General features: G+C 43.3%; 1 protein-coding gene across 2 annotated transcripts in view; it reads right to left on the bottom strand.

The window, feature by feature from the left end:
* Positions 1-14802, bottom strand: part of LOC143510974 (uncharacterized) — a 36523-nt gene that overhangs the window by 21071 nt on the left and 650 nt on the right. For both annotated transcript variants that reach the window (XM_077000912.1, XM_077000913.1), the window contains exons 2-9: positions 13181-13256; positions 12994-13047; positions 12665-12745; positions 9057-9145; positions 8561-8597; positions 8318-8415; positions 3931-6939; positions 3744-3826 (exon numbers count right to left, since the gene is read on the bottom strand). In XM_077000912.1, the coding sequence (XP_076857027.1) occupies positions 3744-3826; positions 3931-6939; positions 8318-8415; positions 8561-8597; positions 9057-9145; positions 12665-12745; positions 12994-13047; positions 13181-13254 (3525 nt within the window). In that variant the 5' untranslated portion in view covers positions 13255-13256. The remainder of the gene's footprint in view (positions 1-3743; positions 3827-3930; positions 6940-8317; positions 8416-8560; positions 8598-9056; positions 9146-12664; positions 12746-12993; positions 13048-13180; positions 13257-14802) is intronic.

The following is a 14802-nucleotide window of genomic DNA, read 5'->3' on the forward strand; positions in this document are numbered from 1 at the left end:
GTGTGTGTGTGTATATACGTATAAATATATAAAATTCTATACAAGTCATCTATATAATTCATCATTTTGAAATATTGCTACACCGTGAAACAGGCAGCTATACTGGGCTTTGGGAAGAGGAGTTTGTTTACCAAATGCGGCAAAAATAAACCCTGTAGTTGTGAAGGCTTCACTAGTGTAGACTGCGCAAGGCCATGAAGTCATGAGGAATCCACAACACAGCGAAGCATCTCTCTCAGACTCTCAATCAGGCAGTAACAACAGCCACTTGTAAAACAGGCAGAAAAGCGTTTTACAGCCATTATCCACTGCTGACCAAGCCACTACAGAGCTGTACTATCTGCCGTGTTATTGGCGAACACTTAAAAGTGACTACAGGATGAATGTAAAGCCATGGTTCCTCCAAGGTTCGCCCTAAGCCATCTTTATCGTGCCAGTGTTTGATAATGATCATCAACTGATGTGCTGTGCTTTAAAACACAGATTCCTTACAAGATGTTGCATGCCGATCATGGTGTGTGATGGATGGGTGTTATGGTTTGAGATTATAAGTGTGACAACCTATTCAACATATGTTATATTTATATATGTGTTTTCAAGATTGATTTGCCAGAGTTCTGCCTGGCAATTTTGTTCTATTAATTACAAAATTAATAGATCTAGCTAAACATACCATGTAGCCTACAAATGTACTTTGGCTTTGTCTATAGTTGAAACAGCAAATATTAGGTTTACATTACAACTTAATATTGCTAGTAAATTGCTTAAGAGAAAAATACCATCTTTTAATGATCTAGTACTTATCTGCAATGTTTCTAGGTCATGGTGTTTGCCAGGCAGTGATTTTCAATCTGGGAGGTATGAGAATATTTGCGGATGCAAAGTAAAAAAAAAAGAGATAATCCTGTATTTTTAATAAAATTATGTTCTTTGGTGCATTGAAAGGTCATTGCGTATGACTAAAGGTGCACGCTACATGAGCAGGAGAGGCAGCAGGTCATGGCTGGTCTCATGTCCCCTGTCTGGATAAACATGGAGTGCTTCAGGACAGTTTGGGCAAGATGCGTCACACACTACAACCTACGTGTTTGGGTTAAATCACTGGACACAAAAGGGATGAGAGCTGCTGTGAGGACCAGAACAGGTAGACGGCACTAAGACGTGTTCAGAACGCTATTGGAGAAGTCAGCAGAGGCCAACAGTGGCCTGAGACCTCGAGGACAACTGAACACCACAAGCAAATGCACCACAGAGACCAGTGACTTTTTAACCTGCATCTTCAGGTGAAAGGAATAAAAATGAATGTACAGACCAGTACAGACCATTTCAATAATTTTATAATATAACTGGTGGGAATAGTATGTGGATACATGAACTTAAATTGTTCATCATGGTATTTGCTGTGAGCTGCACACATGGCATGTTTTTCAGTGGTGTTGGTAATGAAGCCTTGTGCAGTAAAGATGCCTTGGGCAGCGCCTCTGGAAGAGCTCTTATGAAGGGGGGCAGATAAATGTTTGTATATGTTATTCTGTTGGTCCAATCATTGTAACCAGATGTTTATATTTGAAATTCTATTAGTCCAATCGTTCTCCACAGATGCCACTGCCAGGGTGCGAACTTTGCTCTGTTTAGAAAATGTTTACTTCACACTACCAGAGCTATTCCTCCCTCCCGTCTCCTTGCTGTTGTTTTAAAACAGGTCTTTCTATGTCTTATCTGTCCTCTGCAGACTGTTCCAGATATCAACACAACTCTGGTGAGCCTTAATAATTAAACAGTAATTTCTCTACAGATACTCACACCACTCCTGCATTGTTAATGATGATGGTGATTTTAATGGCAGATGTTTAATTAAGAAGTGTTTTCTTAAAGCTCTTATTATCGTTCATCACTGTATCATAGTCGTTCTGTCATCATCTGCAGTGACCATCTGCTTGGTTGTTGCTTATTGGCAGGTAAATCAAAAGGTTTTCTTGTCGAAAGTTCATTTCACAAGTCCGTTCATTCACGACTTCACTGTCCAAATGGCTTTCTTTCCTCTCACTGCTTTGCATTTTTGCAGCTTACCACATCTAGTCAACCACAAAGCACAAAACAGACCAGAAACCACAACATTCTCACTGTCAACTCCACCACACACACTCACGCTCACGTCAACTCCACCACACACACACTCACGTCAACTCCACCACACACACACTCACGTCAACTCCAACACACACACACACACACACACTCACGTCAACTCCAACACAGACACACACACACACACACACACACACACACACACACACACACACACACACACACACACACTCACTCTCATGTCAACTCCACCACACACACACACACACTCTCATGTCAACTCCACCACACACACACACACACACGCTCACGCCAGCTCCACCACACACACACACACTCTCTCACGGCAGCTCCACCACACACACACACACACACACACACACACACACAATCTCACGTCAGCCCCACCACACACACACTGTCACCGTCAGGTCCACCACACACACACACAGTCACCGTCAGGTCCACCACACACACACACAGTCACCGTCAGGTCCACCACACACACACACACACAGAGTCACCGTCAGGTCCACCACACACACACACAGAGTCACCATCAGGTCCACCACACACACACACACACACACAGAGTCACCGTCAGGTCCACCACACACACACACAGTCACCGTCAGGTCCACCACACACACACACACAGTCACCGTCAGGTCCACCACACACACACACACACAGTCACCGTCAGGTCCACCACACACACACACACAGTCACCGTCAGGTCCACCACACACACACAGTCACCGTCAGGTCCACCACACACACACAGTCACCGTCAGGTCCACCACACACACACTGTCATCGTCAGGTCCACCACACACACACTGTCATCGTCAGGTCCACCACACACACACTGTCATCGTCAGGTCCACCACACACACACTGTCATCGTCAGGTCCACCACACACACACTGTCATCGTCAGGTCCACCACACACACACTGTCATCGTCAGGTCCACCACACACACACTGTCATCGTCAGGTCCACCACACACACCCTCACTGTCACCGCCAGCTCCACCAATACACTTGGTTATCTGTTGATGGCACAGCAATCTGTCTTCTGCCTCATGTTCACCATCCAAATAAATAAATAAAAACTTGAGTGTGAAACGTGTTTAGCCTGACCTCCATTTTATCTGCACCTCATAAGGCTGTGAGCATTCAGTCCTGGATAGTCAAATTAAACCGTGTAGTGCTGTGAACACCCTACAACTGAGAATGCATAATCTTACTTCTTACAGCTGCCAGGCACTACCTATGCACATACTGCCATCTGGTGGGTGTGGTGAGACCACATCAACACTAGTACCACTGTTCGTACTATGAAAATTACAAAATGATGCTGTATAAACAGCCATCCCATGTAAAAGAAAACAAAGTACAAGGTTATACGCTGGTTGTAAATTACTATTTTTGCTATGAGTAGTTGTACTATGTTGGATAATCCTGGTTTATCAAACTCTTTCTCTATACTTAATGTCAGTAGAATACTGCAAAACAAAAAATTACTTTACCTTAATAATGAAAGGATATACCCCAAGCAAAGAGCATCATGCAAAAACCTTCACAAATAGAATTATACACATTATTTTTAGCTGAAAAGGTCAAGACAAATTAATGTAAAGACCTGCTCTCACCTGTGTGTTAATAACTTCACTTGAGTACTGAGATGAATCCATGGAAAGTCCTGCATTGCCAAAGCGACAATCAACTGCTTCAGCTAAAAAATGATAAATGAACAGAAATAAATGAGATTAATAACATGTATCTTTAAAAAATAATGCAAGTAAATTAATTAATATTTAAGGCAAGTATAAGACTTGCATTCATCTGGTGTCCCGAAAAGATCCACAGATCCTTGGCTTGAAGTAACGCCTTCATCTCTGCAGGTACGGGGAAGGATGCTGCCATCTTGCCCAGCTGATAAAATGTTAGTGACCACATTCTCTGGCGTGTCCTGCTTGTGAGGAGGGCTAACATGACCCAACAGATATCCAGGCTCTGCTTCACTAAGGGGACAACGAAGATGACCAACATGGTCTAATCCTGCCTTTGGTCTGTGTTCTTTGAGCTGGTCCCCGTCTTGGTTTGGAAGATCTGACTTTTGCTGTGGCCTTTTGGTAGATGGAAGGGGTTCTTGGTGAGACCTGAATATCTGGGCCAGTGATGGGAGGTAATCGTCCTCAGCACTGAGCTCAGAGTCTGAGGAGTTCAGCTGCTGGGCCTTCCTCTTCCTGCGCACCAAAGGCTGAGACAGAGCGTCCACATCCTTCTCCTCCGAGCTGCAGGGGGCTGCAGATTCTATGACCTGATGCACCAGATGCTCAGCAACACCCGGTATGAGCCCATCTGGGGTAACTGAAGATTCCAAGAGGTTACTCTGAACTCCAGAGTTTGGCATACTCCCTAATGGCAAATTATCCATTTGGCTTTCTTTGGACATGTGAGGTGTCCTTGATAGACATGGTCCTGATGTTGGGGACTGATCCTTTCTGGTGCTCTTACCAGTACAGATCTCTCGCTGCTCCTCAGCAACACTGGCAGAGAAAAGCTGGTAAGAATACACCATTTCACAGTTCACAGGACACCTGGATTCTTGAGAAGGCTTTGCAACCTTATTGGGAGTCAGGGCAGGGCTCATGCTAACTTCAGAGTTCTTCAGAAGAACATGTTCTTCACTACCTAAGGCAAGAGCAGATGATGTTGCCTGACGTTGTGTGACACTCGCAACACCTGCATTTCCAGGACTGGATGATTTCTGAGAGGGGGAAAGCTCACCCTTGTTTGAAGGTTGAAACGGGTCATAATGGGAAATATTTGCAGGACTGGAATTATGGCCATTGCTCTGACAGACTGGGATCGGCCCCTGAAGAAGCTCGCTGTCCTCTACAGTCTTACCCAGAGTTCCCTCCTGGCCTTTAGAGTAGGAAGCCCTAGGACTCCAAAGGCAAAATGATTTCCTCTTTGTAGCTTTGAAGGTTTTCAAGAGTTGCTCTGTGTCAAGTTCACTATCGTTAGTATCTCCCTGCTCTTCTATGTTGTTCTCCCCTGCAGGCGTGATGGCAGTAGCTGTTACTGCCCCTACAAGCACTGGAGCAGAAGCTGCTGCAGATGGAGGTTCCTGATGTTCCTCTGGTGAAAATGAATATAGCAAACCAGCTGCTAAAGGACCTGGCGATCTGACAACCGTGGCAGAACCTGGAGAGTTTTGTCCATCGGAATCCATAGTGTCCGGAACAATAGAAACTTGAGGCTCGACTTCCCCAGTTACAGATTTCAAAGGAGCAGCACCCTCACTTGGCTGAACCTCAGTAACCTCAGTTATTTCAAATTTGCTGTTGTAAACACATCCGTTTTTCTTTACAGGCCGCTCATCAGCTGTCCTACCCTGACAATCTACAGGAATTGCTTTTCCTTCATTTGCACTTGTGATTGGATCATTCACTTCAGGTGGGTTGGCAGAACATAATGGCTCACTTTGAGGTTTGTCAGCAGGTTTGGGGAGAGACTGCATAGCCCGCCTCCTTTCCCGAGTGACCTGCACTTCAGCAGTGAATGCCTGAAGCCTTAAACTTCGTCTGATTTTCCTAGAATCAGGAGAGCGTGGTTCTGCACTGCTAGGATAACTTTCAATAGTAACCTCTGCCTCGGTTAACTTTGGTCTACTTGTCAACTTCTGGACAAAATCAAGAGTCTCGTTTCCAGCACTGACAAGGGCAAGGGCCTTAGTGTGCTTTGCATTCTTGCTTTCCTCCAGTTCATTATCTTTTGCACTCCCACAGCTGCTCCTAGTGAGCCGTCTCTTCTGACCTTTTTTGTTAGCACTTTTGTTCTCTTTCAGCTTCAAGTCAGAGTCTTGCCAGGCATCTTTCATCTTCACCTTTGACTGTCTTTCAGGTCTGTTAACTGGAACGTCAAACTCAGGACTATTTTCCATCATTTCAATCGTACCAATGCATTCCTCATCTGTGCTTCTCTCAATCAGCTTCTCCTTCTCGTCTGGACATTTCAGTGACACATTCCTGGTAGATTCCGCAACTTTTTCTTGTTTCTTTGCTTCGTCAGCGTTACGTACTGCAAATTCCATGGGTTCCTCAATTTCTCCCTGTTCATCAACATTTCCCCCTTTATCATCAGAACTTTTCTTTATAAAATCAGCTGGAGTCAATTTACCACTTGGCTTCTTCTTCTTTTTAGACATGTACCTCATGTTATCCTCTGCTGCTACATTAAGAAGACAAGGGGCAGTCGTAATCGCTCTCTCAGGAGAGGAAACTCTGCCAACTCTGGTCTTGGCAAGTTTGTGTTCACGCTTGTACACTGCACCAAACACCTGCTTCTCCTGTACAAGTGGATCCCTGGACAGACTTGCTCTCATCTTATCGTTACCTTTCACAATGACCTCGGTAGGGGCTGATGAACACATGCTGTCTTTCTCACAGTCACTGTCAGAAGAAATGGAAAGAACTGTGCTATTGTGCATGGTTTGTATGCATGAAGAGGGAGAGATTTTCAGCAGCCACTCAGAAACCTTTTCCATACTCTTCTTCTGTCTTTTGTCCACAATCCTGTCTGATTCCAGGCCAACCCTTGATTGGGATCTGAGGCCTGATCGTTTCACGGATGTGCTGGGTGCATCGTTTGGATCCCCATTACGATCTACAGATGAGCTACTTGGTCTGCCTTCTCTTCCTGACAGGAAGTTTTCAGGTTCACTTTGTTTCTTCTCAGATATTTGAGGTGCATAACCCAGCCCACTATCAGAGCAGTCCTGCTCAGGATTAGCAGTACACGAATCTTCAAGACCCATCAGTCTGGCAAAGGCATCCTTAGCTGTAAATGAGTTTAAACACACACACAATATGTTTGGAATGTCTGTTCTGCAATGCAAAACTTTCACCCACACACATACATTTGGATTTATGTCCTGCTTGTCCGCGTTTATAGATTTCCTGTTTGCATTCAAGTTCACAAACTTAATGAACACAGGCTCAGTATCCATCCTCCAGAACTGCTGGAAAACACACCACCTCTTTCAGTAAAATCAACGCCATTGATTCCCACCTCTTTGCTCTCTTCAGACTTCATGTCGGACTGGCTTTTCTCAGCACTCCTGCACTCTTTGTTCTCGCTGTAACAGTGCAATCTCTGAGGCCCTTGATGATCTTGATGCGCCATTAACAAACAGGCTGGTCCCTGACTCCCTCTGCTCACCATGGTACACACTTGAACTGATCAAAGTGACTGGCAGAGAGCCTGAGTGCTTGTATAAGATGGACTTATCGTTCACACAGTACCCTACACTCAGGACATCCTGAAACACAGGGACTACTACTGCTCCTATTGTACTGCCATTAACAATAATGTTTTAAGCCCAAAACACCTTTTAGGACTATAAACAAAATCCTTCAAGGCCCCTCACTAGTGACCCTCAGTGGCCCAGAACAGTGTCAAGCTTTTAAGCACTTATTTCAGGACAAATTTAGTAAAATTTCCCCAGGGTACTTTAATCTCACTTGTTTTTTCCTCAAGTACCCCCCAGGCTCATGAGATACTCACTAGCTTTTCTAACACCAGTCCCTCTCACGTCTCTAAAATAATGAACAAATCCACCTCATTCCTCCTACCAGTTTGACCCTGGTCCACCCTCTCTGCTTGAGCACTGTGCATCTGTTTCCTCCTCCTTCAAATCCCATTTAAGGCAAGGCAAGGCAAGTTTATTTATATAGCACCTTTCATACACAACAGTCATTCAAAGTGCTTTAAACATTTAAACACCTGTGTGTCATGTGACCCTGTACGCACAGCCTTAAAAATGCCGGTACAGTCATTGCTAAGAAACCTTCACTCAATCTGCCTTGCAAATTATAGATACACTTCTAACCCTCCACAAAATGATGGAAAAAGTAGTAGCTGCCCGACTTTAAATATTTCTTATAGTACACAAGCCTCTCCAGTCAGATGTCCGTACTCAACATAGCTCTGAACCAGCACTTATAAGAGTTGTAAATGGGCTTCTGCATGCTGCTGATAATGGCCACATTAATACACTTCCTCCTGAATCACAATGCTGCTGTACATTAAATCATGATTGACGTTCCTGTTGCTGTCACATTAAGAAGGCTTCCTCCTAACACTACACAAAGGAAATGAACAGGTGCATGCTGGGATTACAGAGGACAATGGCACACTGCTCAGATCAGGCTCTTACCTGCTGCTGAGGAAGGAGACCGTGCTTTCTCCGTCCCGCCAACCTCTGGGGACGGACTCTCTCCAGGAAACTGCTGATCACGCGACTCTGTTTCAACACTAGCCACAGACAAGCAGAGATTCACTTAACAGAAGCAAGCAGAAAATGCCTTCCTCTTCAAGACATACTCAAGCCTCCAGTATCATGCACGTAAACTGTGAGACAATATAATTCAGGTGGAACATGCAAGACTGGAATACTCACCTGTCTTCTGGTGTTTTCTGTGGCATTCCTGTAAAATCTAGAATGCACACAAAAAAATGTTTATAGAAAAATTGGCTTTTCAATACCTGCTGAAATATCTCAACATATCCATGAATGTAGCAGGGCCCTCGAGAAGCCCCACCCACCCACTCAAAGATTCATCATGCACCAAAATCTTAAACAATAACATAGATCTAATAAATGTTTATTGCAATACATTTACTCCAGTGCCAGTGTAGAGAGTAATATCTAAATCTAAAGTGATAACATATTTTCATTCTATAACTTGTGGCCTTGAGCCTACAACAGCAGAAATGCAGCTCCTGTGAGGTTTTAACATTACTGAGATACGCTTATGCAGCACCTAAATGGTACTTAGACTTTGTGGTATTTGCAACAGTAGAAGAGAAGCCATCTGAGCAGAGAGCGTTTCCATTTACACACCTCAACTTAACACATGAACTATACAAGCAGAGATTAATGGGTAAGCACGTACAGTTTGTGCATGTGTCAAATTCATAAGACTGGATTAAATTCTGTAATCCTTCTACCAGCCTCTGGAATCCTGGACTTTCCTGCAGGCTCCTGTGAAACAAACATCAAACACTGAGCTAAAGCCGACTGCTGGAAATCCATATCACAGTTATCAGATACATTATCAATATGACTTTAAAAAGATGTTCTCTTCATATAGGCATACACACATTTGTAATCTGTAACAATAATTTTTAACATTTGTAACCAACAATATTATTTCAAATATTTCACACACAAACTGAATATTTCTTCTTCTGTGAAAAACATTATTGGGCAATGCAAAAAAAAATACTTTTTTGGCAATATAGTGTGTGTATATATATATATATATATATGAATTGCCAAAAAAAAAAAAAAGTATTCGCTCACATTCCTTGACCCATATATGAGCTTAAGTGACATCCCATTCCTAATCCATGGGATTCGATATGACATTGGTCCGCCCTTTGGAGCTATAACAGCTTCAACTCTTCTGGGAAGGCTGTCCACAAGGTTTAGGAGTGTGTTTATAGGGATTATTGACCATTCTTCCAGAAGCTCATTTGTAAGGTCACATACTGTTGGATGAGATGGGCTGGCTCTCAGTCTCCACTCTAATTTTCTAATCCATGTCTTTATGGACCTTGCTTTGTGTACTGGTGCACAGTCATGTTGGAAGATGAAGATTCAGCTCCAAACTGTTCCCACAAATTTGGGAGCATGGAATTGTCCAAAAGGTCTTGGTATGCTGAAGCATTCAGAGTTCCTTTCACTGGAAAGCCCAGCTCCGGGAAAAACAACGCCACACCATAATCCTCTCTCCACCAAACTTTACACTTGGCACAATGCAGTCAGACAACCGCCAAACCCAGACTCGTCCATCAGATTGAGAAGCGCGATTAGTAGGGCTGAACGATTTTGGAAAATAATCTAATTGCAATTTTTTATCTATAAATTGCGATTGCGATTTAAAATCGCGATTTTTTCCATTGTTCCACTTCAGGAAACTCTGTTTCGGCATTTTTTATACAGCTCAGATACAGGGTTGCCGGGGGGGGGGGGGGGGGGGGGGGGGGGTGTGTGTGTGTGTGTGTGTGTGTAAAAAATGGACTAAATTTCAGTATTATTATTATTATATCGTGATCGATCGATCGCCTGTGGTTGGCGCCAGAGCGAACTATTAACTTTTTAGTCTAAGACGCTCAATGCATGAGAGTTGGCAACTCTGCAGGTATAGCAACTTGGCTAAAATATGTGCGTGAGGGCATTTGGTAGCGCATATCCAGTGTGTTTAACAAAGCCATGAAGCCGGGATTGTTCACTACATTAACGGGCATCATGTCTTTCACTATGAACTCCGTTACTGCCCGAGTTATTTCAGCGTGCCGCTTCCAATTATATCCATAAGGAGTTACACTTTCAAACGGTTCGGTCAGTGAACCCTGTCTGCTGAACCGCGGTCAAGCTATCCGCGCTTTTGCGATTCATCCATGCTTTAAATCTTATTGCGCCTATATGCGAGATTTTACGGTATTTCGCTGCTCACCGCATACTAAAGCTGTATAAGCGCAGAGAAACACTTTGGCGTATTTGAATGTCGTTGGCATTTTAGCCTTACAAATATGAGGCTTTGTGGTGTTTTTTTTTAATGCTGAAGAAGGTTTGTAGTGTTTCCTCGCGTCGTAGCGACAGTAGCAAGGCACGTTTTGCACAGTACCTGACGATGAGCAGCATCTTTTAAAAGCCAAAGTAATTTCACACAACTGATGTGCTGCCCCTCTTTGGTATTAGACTTTCAGTTGTGTCAGCTTCTGTCAAGCCTGAAGCCATTGTGCAACAAGTTAAAGTGCGCTGTGTTAACTTCACTTCTCCACCTCCCTGCCTCCTGCTCGGGTTTGCTCCGTTCGTCCTCGGCACGGCTCGCTCCCAAGTCACGTGACCAGTTTAAATCGCAGCCTGTGCGATTAGACAATCGCGTTTTTAAAAATCGCGAAATTATCGCAAATGCAATTAATCGTTCAGCCCTAGCGATTAGTCACTCCAAAGAATGTGCCTCCACTGCTTTAGAGTTTAGTGGAGTGCTTTACACCACTGCATCTGACGCTTTGCATTGCACTTGGTGATGTATGGCTTGGATGCAGCAGCTCAACCATGGAAACCCATTCCATGAAGCCGTCTGAGCACAGTTCTTGAGCTAATCTGAAGGCCACAGGAAGTTTGGATGTCTGTAGTGATTGAAGTTGGCGACCTCTTCATACTATGCATGTTAGCATCCGCTGACCCCACTCAGGTATCAGGTATCATTTATTAAATTTGACAAGGCAGGACACGCCAGCATAAAAAACCATTTTAAGCAGCGAGACCTGAAATGTGTCAAACAACTTTAACTTTAATTAACTTTAAAACATAAAATAATAATTCAATCACTTAAAAAGCAATTTAAGAGCACTAGGAATAAAAGAAAGTTAATGTCTTTTAGTTCTTAAGGCGAACGCAAGTTGTATATCGCGATCGATCGCCAGTGGAGGGCGACATAGATATGGATCAGAGGTAAATAAACTACTTTTTTTTTCCGGCGTGTGAAATTGGAAGTGTGGCGTGTGAAGACAGTCAAATGCGTGTATCACACGCTCAATGCGTGAGACTCGAGAACACTGTCTAGCACTAAGAACCATATCCAACGTCTTGACTCCATTCATTGTCAGTGAGAACTCCTGTCCCCAATTAGCCACAGAATCCAGGGCTTTCTGAGTCAAGCCTGGTAGAGACCCCATCAGAAACTCTGTGATTGTAAGATCATCAGCATATTTTACTGGAATAATAGAAGTAGGCAGATGAGCATCAAGGCTATTAATACAAATAACAAAAAGTAATGGAGATAACAGTCCTCCTTGTGGAACACCAGCTGGTACTGCACAGAGCTCAGATACACAGGAACCCCACTCTACCCTCTGCACTCTGTCACTCATATAGCTCTTAACAATAAGCCAGAGGGGGTGTCTGATGGCCATATCAGCCAATGTATGAAGCAACTGACAAACTCCGTCAGTTTACGTGGCCTACAACTTCGTGGCTGTCATTTCCAAACACTTCCATTTTCTTATAATACAGCTGAAAGTTGACTGTGGAATATTTAGGAGCGAGGAAATTTCACGACTGGATTTGTTGCACAGATGGCATCCTATCACAGTTCCACGCTGGAATATACTGAGCTGCTGAAAGCGACCCATTCTTTCACAAATGTTTGTAAAAACAGTCTGCATACCTAGGTGCTTAATTTTATACACCTGTGGCCATGGAAGTGATTGGAACACCTGATTCCAATCATTTGGATGGGTGAGCGAATACTTTTGGCAATATAGTGTATGTATAGTGTATATCTTCCTCACTACTGCGCCACCGTCCATGGATGCTCTGCACTTTTGTAAATAATACTCTGTTGCACTTCTGGTTAGATGGTAATTGCATCATTACATTGGTTCTGTACCTGTACAAGCTGAATCTAATCTAATAAACAAATGTCAGCAAGGTCAAAATACGTTTACTGAATATCTCTGATGTCTAATACCCCCTTGACACGAAAATGACCTTTTGGTGACCTTTGTCTTGCACACAGGGCAGCTGGCTTCTTTTTTTTTACTCCTGTCCAGCAGCTTTATAATGCAGAATCTGCAGGAAGAGTTTTAATCACTCATTATTAGCCACAGAGGTGATTTATTTGGAAACTATTCAATATCAACCTGGGCACAGAAAAACAGACATTAATGTTAACCAAAGTTAACATTCAGTTCACTTTGTAATACATTCTAATGAATCAGCAACTACATTAAAAAGAAATATGGAAAGGTAAATTATCTGTTCTATTTCAACAGTAACAATGACACAGTGTGTGATCCATAATCCAAAATGCAGCTCACTTGCAAAACTGGTGGTCACACTTGGTTGACACTGGTGTGGTCATCAAATCCAAACTGCAATAACAATGCAAATATTCTGAGAATATATAATCAAGGTAAAAATGCACATACAATTTTATTAAAAAGAAATGCCTTTAAGTGACCACTGGTTGTGTTGTCTGATGTACATTGAGCAGTAGTCACTCACCATATTGGACACTGCAAGTTCTCCCAGATCACACCTATGCCCCTTTTGACTTCTCCAGCCTTTGGTGTGGTCATTTCTAAACACGAGTAACAACTTCATATGAATGTGGAAGAAACAGTGCCTGCTCAGTCTGGCATGTAGATTTGTTATCAATCAGCATGAGCTACAAACTTCAATCAGTGTTGGCACAGTTAAGCTTCTGTTATGGTCTGTTTCTCAACCTGTTCATGCTAGGCTGATCTTAGCAGTTACACTGACCCACAGAACTACTTCAATGTCACAATGTTGGAGCACAAGCAGCACCACACCCCAATCATCAACAGTGGTGCTGTGGTCAGAAATGTACACAATAAAATTAGGTGAGAGACAGAACTAATAGTAACTATCACAATGAAGAGAACCACAGTATGGGTGACATGGTAGGGAAACTACAGAACTACATGTTTAGTAACAAAAGAAACGTATTCCAGCTGACAGTACTGCTTACAAAGGAAAAATACTTGAATATAGTAATTAATATGGGGCCAAGACATCAGTGCTCTCCCTGTCATAGTCCTCTACACCAGTGTCTAACGAGTGGGAAAAGAGCAGAACAAGAAAGGAGACAAGTCTCCCAGCAGTACGTGTGTGTACACACACAGCTAAAATACTGCAAAATCCATTTTGTTTGATGAATTGTACCTGTACATAATGTTTTATAAGTGATTCATCTCATTTATGTCACCATCTTATGCGTTATATAATACTGTAATATTTTTAGACTAGATTTTCCCCAATCATAATACCCCTTTTTGTTCATAGAAGTGCATACGGTGCGAGGCAAAAAATTGTGAGTATAACATAATTATTACGATCATTCACATTTCAATTTGTCAGTAAGTCAAAACCTATTGCATGTTAAAACAGTAACCCTTTCAAATCTATCTATGTATATAGATGTCTGTCTTTTGTAAAACCAGTTTTCTCAACACACTAGCTAGCTAACGCTATCTACATATAAAACCCTGTTGGGCCTTTCCAAGGTCCTTCTTCTCCGGTAGACCGGCTGGCTTCAACGGCCACCTAACATCCTTAACCGCTGTGTTGGCCTAGTTCACGTGAACCCACCTAATGTCCTTAACCTGCTGTGGTGGCCTAGTTCACATGAACCCACCTAATGTCCTTAACCTCTGTGGTGGCCTAGTTCACGTGAACCCACCTAAGGTCCTTAACCTCTGTGGTGGCCTAGTTCACGTGAACCCACCTAACGTCCTTAACCACTGTGGTGGCCTAGATCACGTGAACCCACCTAAGGTCCTTAACCTCTGTGGTGGCCTAGTTCACGTGAACACACCTAAGGTCCTTAACCCCTGTGGTGGCCTAGTTCACGTAAACCCACCTAACGTCCTTAACCTCTGTGGTGACCTAGTTCACGTGAACCCACCTAACGTCCTTAACCCCTGTGGTGGCCTAGTTCACGTGAACACACCTAACGTCCTTAATCGCTGTGGTGGCCTAGTTCACGTGAACCCACCTAACGTCCTTAACCCCTGTGGTGGCCTAGTTCACGTGAACACACCTAACGTCCTTAATCGCTGTGGTGGCCTAGTTCACGTGAACCCACCTAACGTCCTTAATCGCTG

Source organism: Brachyhypopomus gauderio, chromosome 3 (assembly GCF_052324685.1).
Source record: "Brachyhypopomus gauderio isolate BG-103 chromosome 3, BGAUD_0.2, whole genome shotgun sequence".
Classification (NCBI taxonomy): domain Eukaryota; kingdom Metazoa; phylum Chordata; class Actinopteri; order Gymnotiformes; family Hypopomidae; genus Brachyhypopomus; species Brachyhypopomus gauderio.